At 43.4% G+C, this 25,196-nt stretch overlaps 2 protein-coding genes across 6 annotated transcripts; one reads left to right on the top strand and one right to left on the bottom strand.

The window, feature by feature from the left end:
- Positions 1–96: 96 nt before the first annotated feature.
- Positions 97–5,902, top strand: ptcd3 (pentatricopeptide repeat domain 3). Its single transcript, XM_084147341.1, has 24 exons — positions 97–188; positions 415–467; positions 586–625; positions 713–758; positions 850–918; positions 1,010–1,114; positions 1,204–1,327; positions 1,846–1,949; positions 2,058–2,137; positions 2,237–2,324; positions 2,438–2,498; positions 2,757–2,839; positions 3,032–3,176; positions 3,277–3,327; positions 3,456–3,545; positions 3,667–3,695; positions 3,788–3,894; positions 4,014–4,092; positions 4,187–4,277; positions 4,866–4,951; positions 5,169–5,317; positions 5,418–5,459; positions 5,556–5,705; positions 5,793–5,902. Exons 1-24 carry the CDS (start codon positions 100–102, stop codon positions 5,836–5,838), a joined length of 2,007 nt encoding a protein of 668 aa, XP_084003467.1. The 5' UTR covers positions 97–99; the 3' UTR covers positions 5,839–5,902.
- A 273-nt stretch (positions 5,903–6,175) lies between these two features.
- immt (inner membrane protein, mitochondrial (mitofilin)) lies at positions 6,176–24,768 on the bottom strand. Of its 5 annotated transcripts, XR_014610227.1 has the most exons (15): positions 24,415–24,768; positions 23,436–23,509; positions 22,970–23,156; positions 22,617–22,779; positions 19,934–20,056; positions 13,346–13,450; positions 12,899–13,032; positions 11,960–12,063; positions 9,825–9,960; positions 9,579–9,708; positions 8,999–9,222; positions 8,658–8,789; positions 8,062–8,191; positions 6,563–7,519; positions 6,176–6,492 (listed from the first exon to the last, which is right to left on the bottom strand). XR_014610227.1 is itself a non-coding variant. In XM_084147338.1 (14 exons), exons 1-14 carry the CDS (start codon positions 24,454–24,456, stop codon positions 6,912–6,914), a joined length of 2,292 nt encoding a protein of 763 aa, XP_084003464.1. In that variant the 5' UTR covers positions 24,457–24,768; the 3' UTR covers positions 6,176–6,911. The 5 variants fall into 5 exon arrangements, 3 of the variants coding, with proteins under 3 accessions (XP_084003464.1, XP_084003465.1, XP_084003466.1); XR_014610228.1 differs by lacking the exon at positions 19,934–20,056; XM_084147338.1 differs by having other exon boundaries at positions 6,176–7,519.
- Between the last annotated feature and the right edge of the window lie 428 nt (positions 24,769–25,196).

Genomic DNA, 25,196 nt, shown 5'->3' with positions numbered 1-25,196 from the left:
TACCTAATCAATCACATAATACTATCCGTTACTGCAGCTCCCCCCTATGAACACGGATATCGTAATTCTTTCCCATGAGCCCCCGGGGTTGTTCCCAAAATGGCGGCCCCCGGTAAACATGTAGGGTATTACATTTACAAGAATGGTCGCTTTTTTCTAAGTAATTTTGAACAATTCTGGCTTCGGAGGTAAGTTTTACTTTACGCTGGCATTGCAGTGGCACCTGTTAATGTATGGTTGAGTTGTGTGTTTTTGCTCCGGTGACTGACAAGGCAGATCATCATAATTTGCGTTGTCACTGACAGGAGGTCACATAAGTAACTGCTAGCTTGTTGTCAGTACACAACCGAACTATTTTAATGAACCTAATTACAAACATGTTTATATTATTGATTTATGCATCATTCATTTCAGGAACTTTGGATGGAGTGCAGCAGTTTGTCAACAAAATGCATCAACTGAAAGAGGTAACTTTAAATCAACGAATGGCACCAAGTAGAATAATCTCCAAGAGCCAGACCAGGATACTGTATTTCATAGATGTTGTTAACTGTGGCGTCCCTCTTTTTCTAACTCTTATTACAGAGTCTGCAGAGGCAATTGTCATTCCCAAAAAGAAAACATGGTATGTTGTATCTATTTGAAATCACTCAAGACTGAGTTACCTATTGTTTGATATTGTGATGAATAATAACCATTCTTGCTCTGACAGGAGCAAAGGGGCTGTGCTGCAGGCTCTTGCATCCACCGTCAACAGGGTAAGAAGTATGCATTTCATTTACATGTATATGTTGACAGAAGTAGTAGTAGGCCATGATAGCCTAAACAATGCACAATCATCATTTTCAGGACCCCACTGCACCACATTACATGTTCCAGGATGATCCTTATCTTACTCCAAGGACATCTGCAGAGTTTGTAAGTAATGGACAGGAGTTTTCTGGAACAGTGCTGCTTCTTTTTAGCCAGTTTGCACTGACGTTTTGTCTTCTTTTCTTGCCCTCTACAGAAATTATACTCCCTCTCCCAGGAGTCTGGCAGAATGGCAGCTAACCACATTGTCAACAAAAACCCAAAGTTCTTCCAGAAAGACTTTGCTGAACCACATATTCCAGTAAGTTTGATTCTAGTGTGTTGTTTTGAATTAGGAAAGCTGCACAATGATAGATAGGTAATAGAGGCTGATGTGTGTCTGTCCTACAGTGCTTAATGCCAGAAACCATGGAGCTGCGTATTGAGGAGGTGAGTGAGGCAGCGCTACTGGAGCGCATCATGCTGAAGAAGGTGAAGGCTGCAGTAGACATGTACGATCAGCTGCTACAGGCAGGTAAGTCACCCACATTTCTATTCACTGTAATATATTATTTCTATTAGACTGTTAAATAGCCATCACTAGCACATTAGAGGCTGCTGCTGCCTATTGAAATCACTGGTCACTTTAAGAAATTGAACACTAGTCACTTTAATAATGTTTACATATCTTGCATTACTCATCTCATATGTATATACTGTATTCTATTCTATAATATTCTACTGTATCTTAGTCCATGACGCTCTGTCATTGCTCGTCCTTATATGTATATATTCTTAATTCATTCCTTACTTAGATTTGTGTGTATTGGGTATATGTTGTGAAATTGTTAGATATGACTTGTTAGATATTACTGCACTGTTGGAGCTAGAAGCACAAGCATTTCGCTACACCCGCAATAGCATCTGCTAAACATGTGTATGTGACAAATACAATTTGATTTGACATTGGGGGTGTATTATGGGGGGGGTTCAATAACAGACTGTGATTAGAAATGTTTGTGTGGTAAGTGTCTTCCTGTTCTCGCTGTACAGGCACCACCGTGTCTACTGATGCCTCTAATGACCTGCTGGACCTTATTTGTCTCTATGGAGACCGTGACCCTATGCAAGATGACAAGCCAGAGACAGAAGATGTGGTAGGATATTATTTATGCTGCCTCTACTTGTTTAAACTTTATAGCTAGTCCTTCTATCACAGCTTAGTGTTATTGTTTACCTCTGGACCTCTGTTGGTTTTCCCTCAGGCTCAGGAGGCGCAGGAGGAGGGCCGGAGGAGGAAAGGGAGGCTGCGGAGAGCCTCCGACTTAGTGAGGATAGTTTGGAGGTGAGTTGTTTGAGTGGCGTTAAGTTTAGAGAGAAAGTGCTGTAAGTAATGCCTTTATTGCCATGCACTATCCTATTAACTTATCATCTCCTCATGCAGGGAGAACAACAATGCAGAGAGGATCTTTAACCTGCTTCCAGAGCGTGACACACGAGCATACTCTGCTTTGATCAGAGGCATGGTCAAGGTACGTCAGATGATGTTGGTTGAATTTGAATTGAACAATGTTCTGTACAGTCGGTTTGTTTCTAAGGTGTTTCTGATTAAATGTGTGTGTGTGTGTGTGTGTTAAATCCCCAGTATGGAGCTCATGTGAAGGCATTCAATGCATACACTGACATGCTGAACAACAGACTGACTGGTGAGTTTATCTACAAAGACAACATGCCATACAATAATACAATACAACTTATTGTCCATGTTACAGCGAACAACAGAATTTGTCTTCTGCTCTCATTACTCAACTCCCCCAGAGAGAGCGAGAGAGAGCGTGCGCACACACACACACACAGACACACACACTCTCGCTCTGTCTGCCATGATGGCATTTACAATTCTGATTACTGATGATAATAGTTGCCGTGTGAATTGGAACATTTCTTGTCGTTACATCCTCCAGCGGATGTCCACACCTTCAATGCTCTGATCTCTGCTGCACCAGAGGTCCGGGAGAAGTACAATGAGAAATGGGACCTGGTTGTTGTAAGTCTATAGGAAGCAACTTCTACTGTAGAACCTTTTCCTGTTGTCTAAGGACTGCCCTGCCTGCCTGTCTGCCCTGTCTGTCTGCCTGCCTGTCTGCCCTGCCTGTCTGCTCTGTCTGTCTGTTGTTTTTTTGCCCTGCCCTTACATATTTTTCTCTGTGTTTCTTTCTTCTCCTTCCTGGGTTCTTAGGACTTGCTAAAGCAGATGAATGAGCAGAAGGTGAAGCCCAATCTGCTGACGTTTAATGCTGTGCTGAAGGCCCTGCGTCGCTGTGGCTCCTTAGCCAGGGCCCAGTCTCTGCACACGCTCAGTGAGATGAAGGCTATGGGCATTGGTGAGTAGGGAAACGCATCACTTACCAATAACACTCCTGAAGGAAATGAATGTCAGTACGTGTGAATTGTAGCAGTGTCCTAACATATTATTTATTTTAGCACCCAGTTTGGCTTCTTTTGACCATGTTCTGGGCATTTTCTACAAAGCAGGTGAATACCTACATTTTGTCTTGATTTCTATTATACAGTATCTTGATTGGTTTGTGGTGGTATGTTAGGGAGTGAGTGGCTCCATGTTTTCTGTTACTCTAATATATTTTGCTCTCTGTCCTGTCTAGCATCTCCTTCCCAAGGGCAGACTGATATCCTACATGAAGTGATGACTGAGGTGGCAGGAAGGACCTTCGTTGCTCAGGATCCAGATGATGGTATGCCTGCAGCATTTTGATCTTAAAGACCAATAGTAGAGGTCCATATATCAATAACTTCCTTGACCAAGTGATTCATGCCATTTTTAATGTAGTTTTGACTTTTCCTTTTCCCTCCCAGTAAACTTTTTCTCCAGTGCCATGAGAATTGTAAGTAGTCTTGAATACATCTATGTATGATTTTGAATATTTCAGTATGTTTGTGGTGACTGTTTAAGACCTGATGTTGTCTCTGTCCCCAGTGTCTGGATACCAAGGACATTGAGGCAGCATACAGGGTGCATGACCTGCTCAGTGTGGGAGAGAACTGGAGGCTGCTGGGAGATTCCTTCCAACAGAGTATCTATTAGTGAGTAAACCTTCTAAAAATGCTTGCAAATAAACATAGGAGAGTAGCATTTCTCCACCTTATTCCTGGTGGTTTTGCTCCTATACACTGTCACCTCTGACTTCTTGTTGTTTGTTCAGTGGCAGATTGTTCAACCTGCTCTGCATGATGGAACACATAGACGTGGTGCTGAAGTGGTACAAAGAACTGATTCCTTCTGTAAGCACTCAGACATTGGCAACATTGACATTCAAATTGTATACATACTCTCACATGCATTCTAAGACTAGTTCTGAACTTCTGTTGTCCATAGCTCTATTACCCCAATCCACAAGGAATGAGAGATCTGCTCCAGGCACTGGACACCGATAACAGATTGGACATGATCCCACAGATATGGAAAGGTGGGTTGGAAGTGAATGTACTGCTAGATTAATTAACTAGGTTTCCATCCAATTGGCAACAGATTTTCATGCGAATATTCTAGAATCCACATAAAAAAATAGGAGCATCAAGATCACCGTGCACTTTCACCACCCTGTGAAGTTAATCATAATTTATTTCATCTGTAGCCTAATAAACTGCATGCTTTCCCGAGTCGTAGTGGGAGGACCACACACCATATCATCGCGTGACTCCAAATTTACTTCGATATTATGGTTATTATATCAATATTTGCGCATAAAGCCATTTCTCGCATCATTAATTTTAACTGACACAAAAAGATCCCACCAGGTTGAATGAACAAATGTCTGCATTTATAAAATTACACCGAAACTTCCTGTTTCCATCACAGCTGTCGTGATTTTCTTTTATATACGATATGACTTTACTCGCATAAGAACTGTGGATGGAAACGTGGTTATAGTAGTGGAATGAAAAATACTGAACAATAACCAACATGTGGATTGTCTGACATTAGCAGTTTTTTAGAGATGTTTGCATGTAAAGGCCTGTAATCACCCTCAGCTTTGGTTTACCCCCTACTCCAGACATCAGACGAATGGGGCATGACAACAAGTCCGATTTAGTGGATGAGCTGCTGTCACTCATGGCCAGGGACAAGCACAGCCCTGAGGTGAGGCATGGAGAGACGGACACCTAGCTAGAAAATAAATGACCATCATTACACTTATTTAATTTTTTACTTAACTGCATTGTTGGTTAAGGGCTTGTAAGTAAGCATTTCACTGTAAGGTCTTCGACCTGTTGTATTCGGCGCATGTGACAAATACAATTTGATATGATTTGAAATAGTAATCTACATTCTGACTGATCTGTTTGGCTCCATACAGATCCAGGAGTCTTTTGCAGTGTGTGCGCTGGATGTGAGGAGTGTGTATGAGCAGGGGCAAGGAACCAGGATGGCTCTGGAGTGGACAGCCACTGCCATGACCAACATCACCTCCATTCTACTGGCAGCCCAGAAGAAGCAGCAGGCATGGTGAGTAGACCTGGACACACAAGCCAGGGGGTACTTAAGTGGGAGCCAATTGACGTACGAAACATCCAGTATTTTAATCCTTATCTTTATTTTAATCTAGGGATATGTTGAAGCTCTTCAAGACCAAAAACAGAGTTCCATCGTAAGTGTATATTTGACATATTGTATTCACGGTATGTGAACATCTTGGGCACCCTAGTTCAGACCCATCTATTAACTGTAGTCTGTACTCTTGTAGTGAGGAGCTGATGGAGGAGTTCCTGGCCAGCAGCAACGACCCTCAGCAAGCCCTGGAGCTGGTACAGATCTCAGCTAGCTTCTGTCTGCCCACCACCCCCAAACTGGCTGAGAGGGTACTGCAGGAGTTCGAGCTCTCTGAAGAACAAAAGTATGACATTCTCTAGTTTTCATGTGCCATTAACTCTTTTGGCCACCAGATAGTCTAATTTTTATTCATGTCCTTGTTCCCTTTCAGGACTATTCTGTCTGAGCTGGAGGTCTCAACTGAAGTCAGCGAGTGATGGGAAGCTTGTCATCTGATGGGAAGTCTAAATCCTGTAATCTGTATTAAACATTGATCATCTACTTGTGTCCGTGGGAATTGTTCACATTTAACTACAGCCAAACACCTCTGACACCAATGCCAGACAATTCTGAATGGCCACACTAGAGGTTGAAATGTAAAATATGAAAATTTAACAGTACAGTTGATTACTGTAACGTTTGTAGCCATCTCCAGTACTACAATCCATTAATTGTAAATGCAGAAGCCATTAGCTACAGAATAAATATACTGATTGTGAAAGTCATGTGATTAACAATGTACAAGAGACCACAGATGAATAAATATATACCAACTGAACTCGACAGCCACAATTTATTGATATATCCAATATTAACAGGGAGGAAATAGCATGACAAGTGATTTGATTCTCCACAACTGGTCAATAAACCACAAATAATTAACATGATCAAATTGAACAAAGCGAGTAACACATTGTGAGTTGAAACTGTGAACAAGGCTAGTGAGAGACAGGTTACTTTATAGAGTGGTATTGGACCAAGTGTCCAGCTATCATCTAAACCAGTGGTTCCCAACTCCAGTACCCCCAACAGCCCAAGTGCAGTCCTCGAATACCCACCAACAGTACATTTTTATTGTAGCCCCGGACAAACTCACCCGATTCAACTTGTCGACTGATCATCAAGCCCTCAGTTGAACCAGATGAGTTTGTCTGGGGTTACAACAAAACATGTGTGCTGTTCGGGGAACTGGGGTTGGGAACCACTGATGTAAACAGCACACCCAGTGAGGGGTCTCATCCATTATACCTGCTGAGACCACTGACTGAATACCGTAGGTACATTAAAAATGCATTGGTACTACTCAGTAAGTCATATTTTCTTGTAGATGCTTGAAGGTTTTAAAGAGAGGGCATGTTTTAATACATTTCTGGGATACGCCCATCAGTGGTATAGCAGTGCTTCAAACAGATTTCCTCTGATACTATTCATAAATTAATTCCTCATGGAGAGGGCAGAGCTTGCTGTTGATTCAGATGGGGACACTTCCATGCCATGGACCTGGTCTGATCTATGGAGCCATGGTGGTGCCCAACCCCACTGCGTTGGCATATGCAGACAGGAGGCTGACCACCTGTTTGGTTTCTAGTGTGAGCCGGGCCTCTTTGAGCCAGTCCTGAGCCACCCTGCGCGACTCGCCCTTCAGCTGGTTGACAAGCTTGGCGGCCAACTCCAGGTCTCCATGCTCCAGGCTGTAGGCGGCGTAGGAGAGCAGCTTGAACGTGTCAAGATCTTCGGCCGACAGCTTGGCAGGGGGGGCCTCCTGTGCCTTCTCAAAGAGCAGCGTGGCCTGCAGGTAGGACAAGAAGTACTGGTAGAGGCTGTTGCGGGTCTCGTCAATCAGGGCCACGCGGCGGGCCAGCTGGCGGATGGCGTAGAAGCGGGCGCGGAGAGAGGCCTCGCTGTAGACGCCGCGGCTGAGTGACTCGGAGGGCAGGGCAGTGGCCAGGGCCTGGGCAAACTCATCCTCGGCACAGCTCTCCTTGATGGCCTGCACGGCGCCCTCTAGGGGCTCGGTGGGGTCGTTTAGGGCAGCAGTCTTCAGAGTGTAGTTCAGAGCCTCCACTGAGAGCCACAGCTGATGGGCCTTACGGGCCTCCTCCTCTGCTATAACATGACCTGTAGGGTAACACATGACTACACTTTAGTATCTCATACAGAACACACCACACCAGGTTAGAACTACAGAACCCACCACACCACACCAGGTTACAACTACAGAACACACCACACCACACCAGGTTAGAACTACAGAACACACCACACCACACCAGGTTAGAACTACAGAACACACCACACCACACCAGGTTAGAACTACAGAACACACCACACCACACCAGGTTAGAACTACAGAACACACCACACCACACCAGGTTAGAACTACAGAACACACCACACCACACCAGGTTAGAACTACAGAACACACCACACCAGGTTAGAACTACAGAACACACCACACCACACCAGGTTAGAACTACAGAACCCACCACACCAGGTTAGAACTGGTACTTTGGCTCATGTTAGTCTCAAAGTGAACAGTACTGTATTGGAATGTTGCATAACATTGTATATGTGACCTTGCCTTGAATACAGAGGCAGCATTTTTATCCCTGTGGACTCTGTATTGTGTGTGTGTCTGTCCGTGTGTGTGTCTGTCTCACTGTCAATGGCCTCCTCCATGCCCTTGAGCCTGGCGTAAGCTGCATTCATGTCCAGGGTGAAGCTGTCCAGTTGGTCCTGTGTCAGACGACGGTACTCTGTCTCTTTCTCCATCAATGAGCTGTTCAGGATCTGGAGACGATTCAATTCATGTTCATCATTCAGTTTGCATTAAATAGGATTATAGGGTTTCTGAATGTTTGCATTGCTAAATATTAACAGTAAGTAGTTATGTTGTAGCAGTGAAATACACTCAAAACGCTGAATATAGGATTGGCTTGTTGGTTGACTGGCTAAACTTATCTCCTGGATTTCAATATGAAGGATGTTTGATTGGCTGTGGGTATGAATTTAACAGCAGATGGAATGTTTGATAGGCTGTGGGTATGAATTTAACAGCAGATGGAATGTTTGATGGGCTGTGGGTATGAATTTAACTGCAGATGGAATGTTTGATAGGCTGTGGGTATAATTGTGTAACAGTAGATGGAATGTTTGATAGGCTGTGGGTATGAATTTAACAGTAGATGGAATGTTTGATAGGCTGTGGGTATAATTGTGTAACAGTAGATGGGATGTTTAATATGGATATACTTGCCTCCTCTGCCTCGGAGCGCAGCTCCTGCTCCTGCACCTTGAGGACGTCACGCAGGTGGTCTGTGTGTGCTGCAGCCTGCCTACGCAGCTGGGTCCGCATCTCTGCCTCCATCACCTCCCGAGTCTCCTCTACCTGCCGATGGACACACAGATGCAGTCATCAATCTATCAGTGGAAAACACCAACCCAGTTTGGTCTCATTCTACTCATGTGTCTAACAGATTGCTACAACCTACTGTGTCAGGAAAGGGAAAGTCCATCCATCAAAACGGATGAATACTGCCCTATCATGAGCTAAAGACAGTAGAGTTATAATAACAGAGAAAGACCCTTTCAGCTCACCTTCTTCTCCTGCTCCAGACGCATCTGTTCTCGGTTGTGTTCCAGGGCGGTGGAGACGGCCACCTCCAGAGCCTTCTTGTCCTCCAGCTTCTGCTGCTCCAGGGCAGAGTCGATGTGGATCTGCTCCCTCACCCTCTGCTCAGCCAGCTCTCGGTTCAGCTGGTCGATGCGTCGGTGGGCGTGGGCAATAAGGGAGTTGAGGTCATCTTGAGTCAGCTTCCCTGCTGGGAGACGGCCAAGGGCCAGTCCGTGAATTGAAGAGCTGATTTATCCTGCACTCTTTCCCCCCCCATTCCTACTCTCCATGGTTCCATAGTCAAGACCAGTTCTCTTTCTCCATTAATCTTTCCTTGATTCCATGCATCTTCTCAAAATGCATTGAGGGGGGGGGGGGGGGGGGGGGCTTGGACCTTCTCCTCCAATACGGTTGAGGAGGCGAGGAATCACAGAAAGACTAACTGAACTTAAGCCCAAGCATGTAATTGATGCTGTGCACAGTTTTTCAAAGGTTTACTGCAAAGCCGATCTGTCAAAATGTGGGTGGGTAATGGGAGTAAGATGTAGGGTGAAGCTGACTTACTGAGTCCCTTCCAGTTGGCCTGGATCTCTGGAGTGATGCTGTTCAGCTCCTTCTGGAACTGGGCCTTGGCCTCGTTCACCAGCTCGCTGTACTGAGACACAATCTTAGCCTCAGACTGGGCTGTCTGGACCTGCAGTTACAACGCATCAGAGAGGTTAAACAGAGACATCCAACCAGAAAGACAAGTATGCAGAGTATAAAGTAAGAGAAAAAGTGTTAACAGAGTGTAAAACAGGGCCAGTTTACCCTGGTCACCACGCTGTCCAGATCCACCACCATGCTGTGCAGGTTCTCCTCTGCGGCCAGGATAGATGGCCGGGCTGCAGCAATCTTTAAGTGCTTGGCTCCATCAATAACTCCTCTCAGCTTGTCCAGCTCAGCCCTAAACACCAGAGATACAAAATGAATCCCAAAGCCAAACATAGCAAGTTATTTTTGTACGATTTTATAAAAGTTGTTTTTATTTTTTTTACAATACAAAACATCCACATACAAAACCGACAACATAAAGACGCACACAAACATCCACAACATCACCCTGCTCACACCCCCAATCTCCAGAGCCTGCATCATTCTCCGCCACATGGCCTCAAACTGCACCATTTTGTTTCTCTCCGTCGCCCGCCCACTTTCAACATTTAGATAAAGCATTTGACCTTTCCATTGTGTTAACAACAGAGGATTGGTTGATTTCCAGTTTAAGTATACGTTTTTTCCAAGATGATTGAAAAGTATCATCCAACCTATCGCGTATCTCACTGCACCCTCATATGCCATGTCTTGAAATATGCAGACAAACGGATTAAAAGTAAAGTTACATTGTAAACTTTAACTCCGCCCATAACTTTTGGACGTTATAGCATTCCCAGAAGGCATGGATTACTGAGTCATTGTTAGTTTTACACTTAAAATATTGCTGCCGTTGTGCTGTAAAATTTGTGAATTTTGTCGCGTGTAATAAATTCGTTACATGAGTTTATACTGGATTAAGCGTACATTTTCGTTAACTGTAATTGTTAGTTATGTTCCAACATTCCCTCCATCTTGTGCCAATATCAGTTATTTTTAAGTCGGTTCCAATAGTTATTTTATTTTTTTCCAAAGAGCTTGTCAGTTGGATGGGCTCTCTGCAAGGTTGTGTATCTTACCTTTCATACGAGTATCCTTTTCTTTTTGTCTATTATTACTTTTTTTAAATTTATTTAAAATTTATTTTTTAGTGGTAGGTCAGTTTTAATATTGCAGATAGATTGTAACTTCCATGAATGTAATTGTCTGCATCACTTCCAATCCCCCATATGTTTTTTCCCCCTCGCAAATATATACATACCTACATACATACACATATACATACACATCCTTTAAAAATATATATATTTCCCTTTATAACATTCCAACCCCACCACCCCTTCCCTAATTGGCGTAAACTAGTGAACAATGCTTAGGCCTCTTCTTCCAGCTTATACATACTATATACATTTTATGGACAGTCAATTTTACAAGAATTATATTTTGTTTGTTTTTACTCCTGAACCTCTCCGATCATTTTTATGATGTCCATCCGGTTTGCTTCTATATGCCATATCTTTCTAACTGTGCTCTTTCACAAAAGCTCTCAACCTATAACCTATATACTTATTATGGACACAGTTTGCTTTACATTAGTTATCTTGTTGTTATTAGTTCCATCCTTCAACTTCATTCAACACCACCCATCTATCTCTTAACACCATCCATATTGGATTTCTATTTGCCATATATTTTTAAACTGTACTGTGATGTTTTACAAAAGTTCTGAACCTTTCTATTCTCATTGTTTCTACAGATTGTCAATTGAAAATAAACATTTTTGCTAAAAGTATTATTATATTATTGATTTGACTATGACTTTTCAGATCACCCAGTAGTGCTATCTGCAGTGTTAGCTCCAGGTAAATATTGCAATCCTTCAGCCATTCCTGGACCTGTACTCAATGGCAAGAGTATGCAAAGCTGTCATTAAGGCAAAGGGTGGCTACTTTGAAGAATCTAAAATATAACATATATTTTCATTTGTTTAACACTTTTTTGGTTACTACATGATTCCATGTGTCATTTCATAGTTTTGATTTCTTCACTATTATTCTATAATGTAGAAAATAGTAAAAATAAAGAAAAACCCTTGAATGAGTAGGCGTATCCAAACTTTTGACTGGTACTGTATATACATATCTTGTTTGTTTTTTTAGCTACAAGTTTTAGTGAGCATAAAATAATAGTAAATACTGCACTTCAAACTTTAATATCAACCAATATCAAATAGGCTGAAACAAAATGAAGTGTATACTGGTGACCACAGACCACCACAACATTATGTTAATAAAAGATGAAGCAGATCTTACTTGGCCTTGAGAACGGCTGCACCAGCCTCGTCTACTGAACGGCTGCGTTCACTCAGTGCATTTTCCAGAACTCTCCACTGGGTAGACTTCTTATCAGGGGGTGCCTAAAGAACAAACATTCACATAATTAATGATTCACAATACAACTTTGGTTTGGATTAGGGCTGGGCAATATATTTAATAACTATCAAAATCACAATATGGACATTATCCATATCAGCAATATCCAATGGCAATATTATATGGAAATATCCATATTGCAAGAGGCTGCAATATTCACTCTGCATGCACGCACATACAACCTATCTTTCCAAACATGATGCAGTCCTGATAGGGACCGGGGAGGGGCATGTTGGGATGTCCTGATAGGGACCGGGGAGGGGCATGTTGGGATGTCCTGATAGGGACCGGGGAGGGGCATGTTGGGATGTCCTGATAGGGACCGGGGAGGGGCATGTTGGGATGTCCTGATAGGGACTGTGGAGGCATGTTGTGATTGAAAATAACTCCTCCCTGCGGTTTTCATTCTTTGTCATGCCCAACAGCACTATATTCCAAGAGTTCACCCAAGCGTTTTGCTACATAGCAACTCATATCACTATTGCAAAATGTGAAGAAAAACATTTGCAATATGATATTTTGGCCATATCGTGCAGCACTAGTTTAAATGTAATGAAAAACTGCTAGCAGAACTCCCATGTTCGCACTTGAGAATATGTCCACCCCCCTCCCTGGCCTCCGTTGCCTAACAAAACAAACATTTACAGAGGGGTTTTTTCAGAATGTGTACCCGTTTCCCTTCCTTACCTCAGACTCTGTGGCCTTCTTCAGTTTCAGGGTCACAAAACAGACATTCACAACATATTGTGGATGTAATATATGAGGAAAAACACATTTTTAAAAATTTTTTTAGAATATATGTCCCTGTCCTTTCCTCACCTCAGCCTCCATGGCCTCCCTCAGTTGGAGCGTGTGCTGGGCGATGGCCTGCAGAGCTGCCTCCTGAGCACCAATGGCCTGCAGGGTCACCTTGGCTGTGCTGCCCAGAGCATCCTCCAGGTCGGATGACAGAGCTGCAACAGTATACACACACACACAGCCTGGTTACCTTGTTTGTCAATCATGATGCCATCTTCCCTCCTCAATAATAAATCATCCCCATGTCAAACCTCTACTCCATAATGTAACAAGATGACCATGCATCAATGGCATATGAATCATAAAAATCTGATGAAAAATAACCATGTGTCCACTGTACTCATTGACTCAAGTATCGCATTTGTCTTCATTGTATATAATGCTTTAAGCCAGAGTAAATGTATGTTGGTATGGTGTAATGGGCTCCACAACTAATAGAAAGGTAACAGGGAAAGATAAGACACCTACATGTCAGGAGGTCATGCTCAACCTTATCCTGCTCAGCAAGACGGGCAGCCACTTCACCCTCAGGACGCTCCTTCACTGCAGGTTCATGTTCACATTTTGTTGCAGCTAGGGGGGAGACAGAACATACGCAGTACATTTTGTTGCAGCTGGGGAGGGGGGAGGGGGGTGCAAACCTTTTGGCTCAAGGGCCACATTGAGTTGTTGAAACCAAGTCAAGGGCCACATACTATATGCGTGACAAAATGTGAAGCCTTTATTCATTTTCACATTGACATGCAACTACTAGTGTACTGTAGGTGTACATATGCTTGCAGAACAATTCTACCCTTGTACCATCTCTACCCTTGATTTTTTATGAACACATTTTTCACAAAATTGATATAATTTATAACATCACAGACACACACAGATCCTGCATCTCTACCCTTGTAAAGTACAATCAAATTTAGTCACAATATGCAAATTTAAAAACAGATATATATTATGACTGGAGACATGCAAAATGTAACAGCAGATATGTAAAACAATTTTTTGAGTGAAACATATGGTAAGAGCATCCGTTTCATTTGGAATGGTCTGTTTTTGAAAGCATATTAAGAATCTCCATTGTGAGCCATATTTACAGTTATCCAATCACCTCAGCCCAAATCTGACTGATGAGTTATTACCTGTCTCCAAGTGCATTGCTGGATCACTCACTGCATAACCATCACCATGAAGAAGCATAATCCTTGCCTACCCCAGTCACGGTTATTCAAGTCTTAATGTGAACAATGGGTCTGGTCACCTCTCTTGGCAAGGGCATCAAAGTCTGGTGTCATCTTTGATGTAGAGATTCTCAGAACTGCTGACAAGTGGTAATTTGTTCAATTTGACCTGTTAAGGGATTTGTTGTAATTCATGACTGAGAACGTTTGTTCACACACGTGAACCCGAATAAAACAAGCATCCTTTGGGTGTGCTTTTTAATGTTTGGAAACTTTGTTTCATTCAGTGAGCCATAGAACTGGTCTATTGTTGCCGTTTTGTACTTCTCCTTCAAAGCACTGTCATATTGGATGTCGATGAGCTCCAATTGTGTGTCTGGTGGTGCTTTATAAGCTCCAGCTCAGTCTCAGTCTTGAAGTCTGAGAAGCGTCAGGAAAACTCAGCATGCAGGTCGATCAAAGTGCTACTGTATGTCTCAGTGCGGCACTGCGGTGTGGGCGCGTTCAGAGCGGCCATTGTCGGAAAATGAGCGAGAGACCGGCTGCTCATTTGTCTGGAGAACAACATAAGTTTGGCCTTGAATGCTTTCACGTTGGAATACAGTTCATGCACAAAAACACAATTTCCCTGCAGTTTCACATTTAGATCGTTCAGATGCCCCAATATTTCCACACCGAAAGCAAAGTCGCCCAGCCAGTCTGTCTTTCAACTCAGAGATGTCGTCAGCTTTACCAACCATATCAAGGAACAACCCATCTCCTCTCCCAGTTCCCACACACAGTGAAATACTTTTCCCAGGCTTAGCCAGCGCACATTTGAATGGTACAACAAGTCCTGGAGCTCTGCCTGTGTCATTGAGCAGCTGAATGAACTGACGATGGTTAAGCCCCCTTGCCCGTATAAAGTTGACAAGTTTTACAACCTTTTCGAGCTTTAACACACTTTTACACAGGGCTTCCTGATTAATAATACAGTGAAGAAACAAATTCCTCAGAGTTAGGGCTTTCTTCTTTTACTTTGTCTTGTAATCTTTTTAGTAGGCCAATGTTTTTACCGGTTAGATTTGGTGATCTGTTGTGACGTTTGTCAGTTTGCTCCACGGTAGATTCATTTTTTCCAAGCAGGCAGACACCCTGTCATATAAGTCAGAGCCCCTGGTTGTTTCCATCATTGGTTCCATCGCAAGAAGTTCCTCTGTTATTTCAAAGTTCTCATTTATTCCTTCCTAAAGTTGAGCGGTGTCTCTGATGTCAGTACTCTCATCCAGTGCTATAGAAAAAAGATCGAAGCCATCTGCTTTTTTCTTCAACTCTGAGATTAGCTCCTCACCCATCACTTCCACACACCTGGTGATGGTTCTGCGTGATAAGCTAATTTTCTCGAATTGGCTTTTACTCTCAGGACAAGGTATACCAGAAGTCTCCACCATACACTGTTTCACAAACTCCCCTTCAGCAAAAGGCTTGCTATGCTTTGCGATTTTATGTGCCACTACGTAGCTTGCCTTAGTTACGGAGTATTGAGTAAAGCACTGTTTAGTAAACGTATTTTGTTGGGCTTTTAAGTTTGTGGCAAGTTGAGGCCTTCCTTGCCTTTTCCTGAGAGGACAGATTGCTAGCGTAGTTAGCATGCTTGCTTGAAAAATGACGATTGAGATTACATAGTCGTCAAGCAATGAAGTGGCTATGATGACTGAGCGCATTCTGAATCTGACTGTAGGCCCAAATACTGACGCGCGCTGCCAGGCTACACCGCCATCTATTGGATGTTGTTTGCATATCATGGAATTAGTCATTTTAGGCCAAAAATCATTACTCAAATATAATAATATTTAATACATTTCAAAAATGTCTCCAGACCGCGGGCCGTACTTTACCCCCCTTGAGCTAGGGGGAGACAGAACATACACTCAGTACATTTTTGTTCTGAGGACAAAATCATGGCCACAAAAATACATGCCCTACATTCCATTCACACATACATGTAGCACTTACCTGCTACTACAGATTACACTTAGGAGTATGGCATGAACAGGTATACAGTCGTGGTCAAAAGTTTTGAGAATGACAAGTATTGATCTTCACAAAGTTGGCTGCTTCAGTGTTATGAGATATTTTTGTCAGATGTTAATATGGTATACTGAAGTATAATTACAAGCATTCCATAAGTGGAAGGCTTTTATTGACAATTACATTAAGTTTATGCAAAGAGTCAATATTTGCAGTGTTGACCCTTCTTTTTCAAGACCTCCGCAATCCACCCTGGCTTGCTGTCAATTAACTTCTGGGCCACATCCTGACTGATGGCAGCCCATTCTCGCATAATCAATGCTTGGAGTTTGTCAGAATTTGGGTTTTTGTTTGTCCACCCGCCTCTTGAGGATCGACCACAAGTTCTCAATGGGTTTAAGGTCTGGGGAGTTTCCTGGCCATGGATGTTTTGTTCCCCGAGCCACTTAGTTATCACTTTTGCCTTATGGTAAGGTGCACCATCATGCTGGAAAAGGCATTGGTCGTCACCAAACTGTTCTTGGATGGTTGGGAGAAGTTGCTCTCGGAGGATGTGTTGGTACCATTCTTTATTCATGGCTGTGTTCTTAGGCAAAAATGTGAGTGAGCCCACTCCCTTGGCTGAGAAGCAACCCCACACAGATTAATGTTCTCAGGATGCTTTACTGTTGGCATGACACAGGACTGATAGTAGCGCTCACCTTTTCTTCTCCGGACAAGGTGTTTTCCGGATGCCCCAAACAATTGGAAAGGGGATTCATCAGAGAAAATTGCTTTACCCCAGTCCTCAGCAGTCCAATCCCTGTACCTTTTGCAGAATATCAGTCTGTCCCTGATGTTTTTCCTGGAGAGAAGTGGCTTCTTTGCTGCCCTTCTTGACACCAGGCCATCCTCCAAAAGTCTTTGCCTCACTGTGCGTGCAGATGCACTCACACCTGCCTGCTACCATTCCAGAGCAAGCTCTGCACTGGTGGTGCCCCGATCCCGCAGCTGAATCAACTTTAGGAGACGGTCCTGGCGCTTGCTGGACTTTCTTGGGCGCCCTGACACCTTCTTCACAACAATTGAACCGCTCTCCTTGAAGTTCTTGATGATCCGATAAATGGTTGATTTAGGTGCAATCTTACTAGCAGCAATATCCTTGCCTGTGAAGCCCTTTTTGTGCAAAGCAATGATGACGGCACGTGTTTCCTTGCAGGTAACCATGGTTAACAGAGGAAGAACAATGATTTCAAGCACCACCCTCCTTTTAAAGCTTTCAGTCTGTTATTCTAACTCAATCAGCATGACAGAGTGATCTCCAGCCTTGTCCTCGTCAACACTCTCACCTATGTTAACGAGAGAATCACTGACATGATGGCAGCTGGTCCTTTTGTGGCAGGGCTGAAATGCAGTGGAATTTTTTTGGGGGGATTAAGTTCATTTTCATGGCAAAGAGAGACTTTGCAATTAATTGCAATTCATCTGATCACTCTTCATGACATTCTGGAGTATATGCAAATTGCCATCATCAAAACTGAGGCAGCATACTTTGTGAAAATTAGTACACTGCTCAAGAAAATAAAGGGAACACTAAAATAACACATCCTAGATCTGAATGAATGAAATAATCGTATTAAATACTTTTTTCTTTACATTTACATTTAAGTCATTTAGCAGACGCTCTTATCCAGAGCGACTTACAGTTAGTGAATACATATATATATATATATTTTTTTCATACTGGTCCCCCATGGGAATTGAACCCACAACCCTGGCGTTGCAAACGCCATGCTCTATCAACTGAACTACATCCCTGCCGGCCATTCCCTCCCCTACCCTGGACAACGCTAGGCCAATTGTGCGCTGCCCATGAGTCTCCCGGTCGCGGCCGGCTGCGACAGAGCCTGGATTCGAACCAGGATCTCTAGTGGCACAGCTAGCACTGCGATGCAGTGCCTTAGACCACTGACAACAAAATCACACAAAAATTGTCAATGGAAATCAAATGTATCAACCCATGGAGGTCTGGATTTGGAGTCACCCTCAAAATTAAAGTGGAAAACCACACTACAGGCTGATCCAACTTTGATGTAATGTCCTTAAAACAAGTCAAAATGATGCTCAGTAGTGTGTGTGGCCTCCACGTGCCTGTATGACCTCCCTACAACGCCTGGGCATGCTCCTGATGAGGTGGCGGATGGTCTCCTAAGGGATCTCCTCCCAGACCTGGACTAAAGCATCCGCCAACTCCTGGACAGTCTGTGGTGCAACGTGGCGTTGGTGGATGGAGCGAGACATGATGTCCCAGATGTGCTCAATTGGATTCAGGTCTGGGGAATGGGCGAGCCAGTCCATAGCATCAAAGCCTTCCTCTTGCAGGAACTGCTGACACACTCCAGCCACATGAAGTCTAGAATAGTCTTGCATTAGGAGGAACCCAGGGCCAACCGCACCAGCATATGGTCTCACAAGGGGTCTGAGGATCTCATCTCGGTACCTAATGGCAGTCAGGCTACCTCTGGCGAGCACATGGAGGGCTGTGCGGCCCCCCAAAGAAATGCCACCCCACACCATGACTGACCCACCGCCAAACCGGTCATGCTGGAGGATGTTGCAGGCAGCAGAACGTTCTCCACGGCGTCTCCAGACTCTGTCACGTGCTCAGTGTGAACCTGCTTTCATCTGTGAAGAGCACAGGGCACCAGTGGCGAATTTGCCAATCTTGGTGTTCTCTGGCAAATGCCAAACGTCCTGCACGGTGTTGGGCTGTACGCACAATCCCCACCTGTGGACGTCGGGCCCTCATACCACCCTCATGGAGTCTGTTTCTGACCGTTTGAGCAGACACATGCACATTTGTGGCCTGCTGGAGGTCATTTTGCAGGGCTCTGGCAGTGCTCCTCCTGCTCCTCCTTGCACAAAGGCGGAGGTAGCGGTCCTGCTGCTGGGTTGTTGCCCTCCTACGGCCTCCTCCACGTCTCCTGATGTACTGGCCTGTCTCCTGGTAGCGCCTCCATGCTCTGGACACTACGCTGACAGACACAGCATACCTTCTTGCCACAGCTCGCATTGATGTGCCATCCTGGATGAGCTGCACTACCTGAGCCACTTGTGTGGGTTGTAGACTCATGCTACCACTAGAGTGAAAGCACCGCCAGCATTCAAAAGTGACCAAAACATCAACCAGGAAGCATAGGAACTGAGAAGTGGTCTATGGTCACCACCTGAAGAACCACTTCTTTATTGGGGGTGTCTTTCTAATTGCCTATAATTTCCACCTGTTGTCTATTCCATTTGCACAACAGCATGTGACATTTATTGTCAATCAGTGTTGCTTCCTAAGTGGACAGTTTGATTTCACAGAAGTGTGATTGACTTGGAGTTACATTGTGTTGTTTAAGTGTTCCCTTTATTTTTTTGAGCAGTGTATTTGTGTCATTCTCAAAACTTTTGACCACGACTGTAGTAAAATACCCACTAACTCACTCATCCACATTCACACAACATATAACCTCTAAATACAAAACAACTGCAAAATAACACAGACATAGCATGACAAGCTAGTACAATCTAGGATGAAGGGTTTTGTGAGGGGTAGTGATTGGTTTATGAGCAGGGAGGGGACAGAATGAAGCGCATTTATGCAGAGGTGTACAGTAAACAGAGGTGAAAGGGTGAGACGGCAAATAAAATCACCAGGAGAATCACGAATCATGCACAGGAAAGAAAAATAAGTATTAGAGTAGAGCAGGCATAGAGCATGGAGCCATGCACCCTAGGACCCCCTATATTAGTGAGAGAGAGGACAATGCACCCTAAGACCCCTTATATTAGTGAGAGAGAGCTCCATGCACCCATGCAGGGGAGGCTGTATCCACCCGGTTCTGACCTGCCGGGACCTCCTCGGGGGAGGCTGGGGAAGGCATGGCATCTGCCTCGTGGGTTCCTGGTGCTGGCACAGAGGGCACCTCACCGATGGCTGAAAGGATTTGTGCCACCTGAGCAGAAGTTTCTGCAACAACACAGTGGAGCTCAACATCAGTGGTCTGACTGACTGGTCTTCTTGGCAAGGCCGCGTTATGGTAACCAATAGGACATGTGGAAATGGCACACTGTCAAGCCACAGTCAAGAACACAGCAGCATTACTGACTGACTTATAGCCTAGCTGTAGATAAGGCAAACCTCTAAAGTAACCCAGGCAGACGCCCATTCTCTCACTCCAGTTCAGTGATTTACACTGATGGACTAGATCGGTCACCTGGTCTTCTACTTTGTGCATGACACAAGTACATTTTCCAACAATTGTTTACAGATAGATTATTTCACTTATAATTAACTGTTTCACAATTCCAGTGGGTCAGAAGTTACATACACTAAGTTGACTGTGCCTTTAAAGAGCTTGGAAAATTCCAGAAAATGATGTCATGGCTTTAGAAGCTTCTGATAGGCTAATTGACATCATTTGAGTCAATTGGAGGTGTACCTGTGGATGTATTTCAAGGCCTACCTTCAAACTCAGTGCCTCTTTGCTTGACATCATTGGAAAATCAAAAGAAATCAGCCAAGACCTCAGAAAAACAATTGTAGACCTCCACAAGTCTGGTTCATCCTTGGGAGCAATTTCCAAACGCCTGAAGGTACCACGTTCATCTGTACAAACAATAGTACGCAAGTATAAACACCATGGGACCACGCAGCCGCCATACCGCACAGGAAGGAGACGTGTTCTGTCTACTAGAGATGAACGTACTTTGGTGCGAAAAGTGAAAATCAATCCCAGAACAACAGCAAAGGACCTTGTGAAGATGCTGGAGGAAACAGGTACAAAAGTATCTATATCCACAGTAAAACGAGTCCTATATCGACATAACCTCAAAGGCCGCTCAGCAAGGAAGAAGCCACTGCTCCAATACCGCCTTAAAGCCAGACTATGGTTTACAACTGCACATGGGGACAAAGATCGCACTTTTTGGAGAAATGTCCTCTGGTCTGATGAAACAAAAATAGAACTGTTTGGCTATAATGACCATCGTTATGTTTGGAGGAAAATGGGGGTACTTGCAAGCCGAAGAACACCATCCCAACCGTGAAGCACGGGGGTGGCAGCATCATGCTATGGGGGTGCTTTGCTGCAGGAGGGGCTGGTGCACTTCACAAAATAGATGGCATCATGAGGAAGGAAAATGATGTGGATATATTGAAGCAACATCTCAAGAAATCAGTCAGGAAGCTAAAGCTTGGTTGCAAATGGCTCTTCCAAATGGACAATGACCCCAAGCATCCTTCCAAAGTTGTGGCAAAATGGCTTAAGGAAAACAAAGTCAAGGTATTGGAGTGGCCATCACAAAGCCCTGACCTCAATCCTAAAGAAAATGTGTGGGCAGAACAGAGAAAGCGTGCGCGAGCAACGAGGCCTACAAACCTGACTCAGTTACACCAGCTCTGTCAGGAGGAATGGGCCAAAATTCACCCAACTTATTGTGGGAAGCTTGTGGAAGGCTACCCGAAATACTAATTGAGTGTATGTAAACTTCTGACCCACTGGGAATGTGATGAAAGAAATAAAAGCTGAAATAAATAATTCTCTCTACTATTATTCTGACATTTCACATTCTTAAAATAAAGTGGTGATCCTAACTGACCTAAGACAGGGAATCTTTACTAGGATTATATGTCAGGAATAGTGAAAAACTGAATTTAATTGTATTTGGCTAAGGTGTATGTAAACTTCCGACTTCAACTGTATGTACTGTGGTAATACAGTGAAGTAAACGTTGTTAAACTGGAACCTAGTCGTTGTGTCATTTTGAGTTAACACTGAAGACTCATTTAGTTGAGATGAAATATCCAGTTCCTATCAACAGCCAATTCCTTTATGTCCTTCACTGGTTTGATGGGATCCAAATTTTAGCAACACCACAGACAGATTCAAGGCTCTTAAACAAAAAATGGTTAACCTAGCTAAATAACATTGGAAGTTCTGCAGAGGTCTAATGACCACCTTGGTAAAGCCATCAGCTAATTAGGAAACTTACCACGTCAAGATATTGAACACTTAGCTAAGAAAGAAAATCAAGAGGAAATTAATGATTTACTCTCCAAGGAGATATCAATTTGGGGGGAAAACTAAGATTATAGATTGCATAAATAGATCGAAAGGCATAAAGTATCATGCGATTATGCAATGTTCAGTGATTTAGAGGACAACTCTTTGCTAACCTGAAAAGTGTAATCATGCATCGACAATGGCAAGAAAACTTTTCAACAGTAGCAACAGTTTAAGTCAATTTGTATTTGTAAGAACTATGAAGTAAACCAGCCCACGTTCACAACACAATTGCAGCAGATCGTTTCAGTTCGACACAGGAGAGAAGACATGGGTTTGTTTGTGAAAAATGTGATTTCTAATGGATGACATCTTCACATCTAAGCACCTGATCCCTCTTAATTGAATAGTCTTAAAAACAATGGAGTGCCAACGTTCTTAGTACTTGACTCACAATATATTATTTTTTCAACACCTCAGAGAGCATGAAGTATGTCAGGTCTCTCGGGCACAGCTGTAACTCACCCTCTAGGGTGTCCTGAAGTGTTGGAGCAGGGGGCTCCTCAGCAGCTGGTTGCTCCACAGGTTTCTCTGCTTTCTTCTCAACCTCTTTCCCTTTGGCCTTTGGCTGCTTCGAGTCTTTCGACACTTCAGACATGGAGGAAATCTTTAGAGGTTCAACCTTTCCCTTCAGGACAGTAATAGAAGAATGTTGTCAGGGAAGATTGAATTGAATGTGAACGTTTTAGATCTGTCTGTGGTTCTTTCGTTAGATAAGCTTGCTAGTGTTTGACAACAGACTAAGGAAAATGTAATGATACAAATGACAAAATATGACTTCTCGAAATGTGCTCTAGAACATGGGTTATTTGGCTTACTGGTTTATTTATAAAAGGTGGAGGTGCTGCTGGGCCGAGAGCCAGTCCAAACACTTGATCCGAGTATGGTACGGATTTCTCAACATTGGCCCTGAATTTGGGATCCCAATTGGCGTATAGAATTGTGCCACCAACTCCTCCACCCACGGTGAGGACACTAGCAGCTACAATCTTTCCTGCAGAAGACCTGCAAGTACAAGTCAAAGGTAAGATATTCAAACACACAACAAGAAAGCAAACAACAAACCAATGGCCATTCAGAATGACACAAAAATGGAATATCACATGTACTTTACTGATAATGGTTTTAGTGCTTGTGTGCAGCTTTAGGGTAACTTACTCCTCTCTTTGACTTATTTAAAAGCACGGGTCAAGGACAGTCAAGTAGCTGCTCAATCAATGAACATTAACAGCTCAATGTAGCATTTGGCCACTTAAGTATCTCCGCAGGAGACAAGTCACCTACCCTGAGCCTCCTGAAGTGTAGCGACGACATTGCTGCAGGGGGTGAAGGGGGGCACCATTCCCACACAGGCATTTCTATGGACAGGACAATAAGATCAGGGTACACACGCGCTATCAACAGGAGCACCACAAGCCTATTATGGGACCTACACAAAATACACCAGCACTTGTTCTATTAAAATTCATTGGAATAGGATGGCTGACAAAAACAGCTCATTCGTCTAGTTCTTAAATGTGTGCAATTCTGCAATGGAAACGTTTCCACAAACAAAAAACACTTTCTTTAGGTCATTCTATGAACTTAAGTTTGCCAAGGTCATGTCCCCTTGATATGAATATGTGCATTTGTCCTTTCTTTTTCACGTAGCTAGTTGAAATGAAACTGATTGTGCTAGGAGTCAGTAGCAAAGACTGCATTTCCCCTACACATTGGATACATGAACGTGTGTAGCAAAACAACTTGACGACTACAACGTTTGTGTTATCATTGCACATGTACACAGAATTAATACAGAAATTGATCATACAACCGCCGAGCCATTCCTCCAATCCGACGGTGTGCATTGGTGCACACTCATGTCACTTTCGAGTCGTTGTTTTATTCGGAGGGCAGTGCAGTCAATCAATAGAATATACGCCTCTTTCCACTACGAAATTACGTGATTTGCATGAAACTACGTGATTTGCGTAAAGTTACGTTCAGTAGCCTACGTTCAGCGCAGCTTTCTTTCAATGAAGGCATTTAACATTTAACACTTTATGTTAACGCATTGAATTCACACATTTCCGTACACTGGATGTTACGAGGAAAGGTTATAAAACATGTCTGAGGACGTAAACTGTTTATTTCTGCCAACAACACGCACAGCGGAGTAGGCCCAGTCTCTGGGTCACTGAATGACCGCTCGGATAGCATAGCTAGCAGGCTGACGTTAGTTAGCTATCTAGATATATTCCATTTAGAACACACTGATCCTTACCCGCGCTGCAGAATTTGCCCCTTTCAAGCAGACACGCAGCATTGTCCTCGAAACTCCCTTTCTTCGTTATTTATGACAGAATAGGTTTAAATTCAGCAAAGCATGATAAAAACTGTCAATCTCAAGCATTAATACACACGCGATACTTCCAAGCACCTTTTTCGCGGAGGGTGACACACACAGCAGAAAGGGTGCGCATGAGCAATGGCTACGCCCATAGAGATAGATAGAGGACTCATTTTTATGTCTGCGTCATTATGGCTTCTGTGACAGCATGGGCAGCGCCATTGAGGCTACAACCCATAGGAATCCCCACCCAGTTGACTACTTTGACTACTGTAAAATGGCGGAAGCTTGTTGGAAGCACTCAATGGCGTTGCTCATGCTAAAATTGCCTTTTGGCCACTAGAGGCCTCTATTATTCTCTACGGGTACGCCCAACTGCGAAAAAAAAAAATAGTATTACGTCACGGGTTCATGGCTCTTTAGTTCATAGTTGAAGAACCACATCAATATTTATGCATAATGTTGTTGGTTAACATTGGAAAAAATATTTCAAATTTTTTAAAATCTTTATTTTTATTGCAAACGCATAGAAACAATGTATGACGCATTCATAATGTGCCCCTTCTCACATAAATATATGGTGTTGCAGAAGCTTTCAACATCCCAATCATACCTGAAAAACAAAACTAGTGACATTGCAACAAATTATCTTTGGCAGAGATGAATGCCACGTTCAAAACAACTGGGAACTCGGAAATCTCTGACTTCCGACTTCT

The sequence above is a fragment of the Coregonus lavaretus genome (assembly GCF_964263955.1).
Source record: "Coregonus lavaretus genome assembly, chromosome: 29".
In the NCBI taxonomy this organism is placed as follows: domain Eukaryota; kingdom Metazoa; phylum Chordata; class Actinopteri; order Salmoniformes; family Salmonidae; genus Coregonus; species Coregonus lavaretus.
This window is presented reverse-complemented; position numbering and strand designations above follow the sequence as displayed.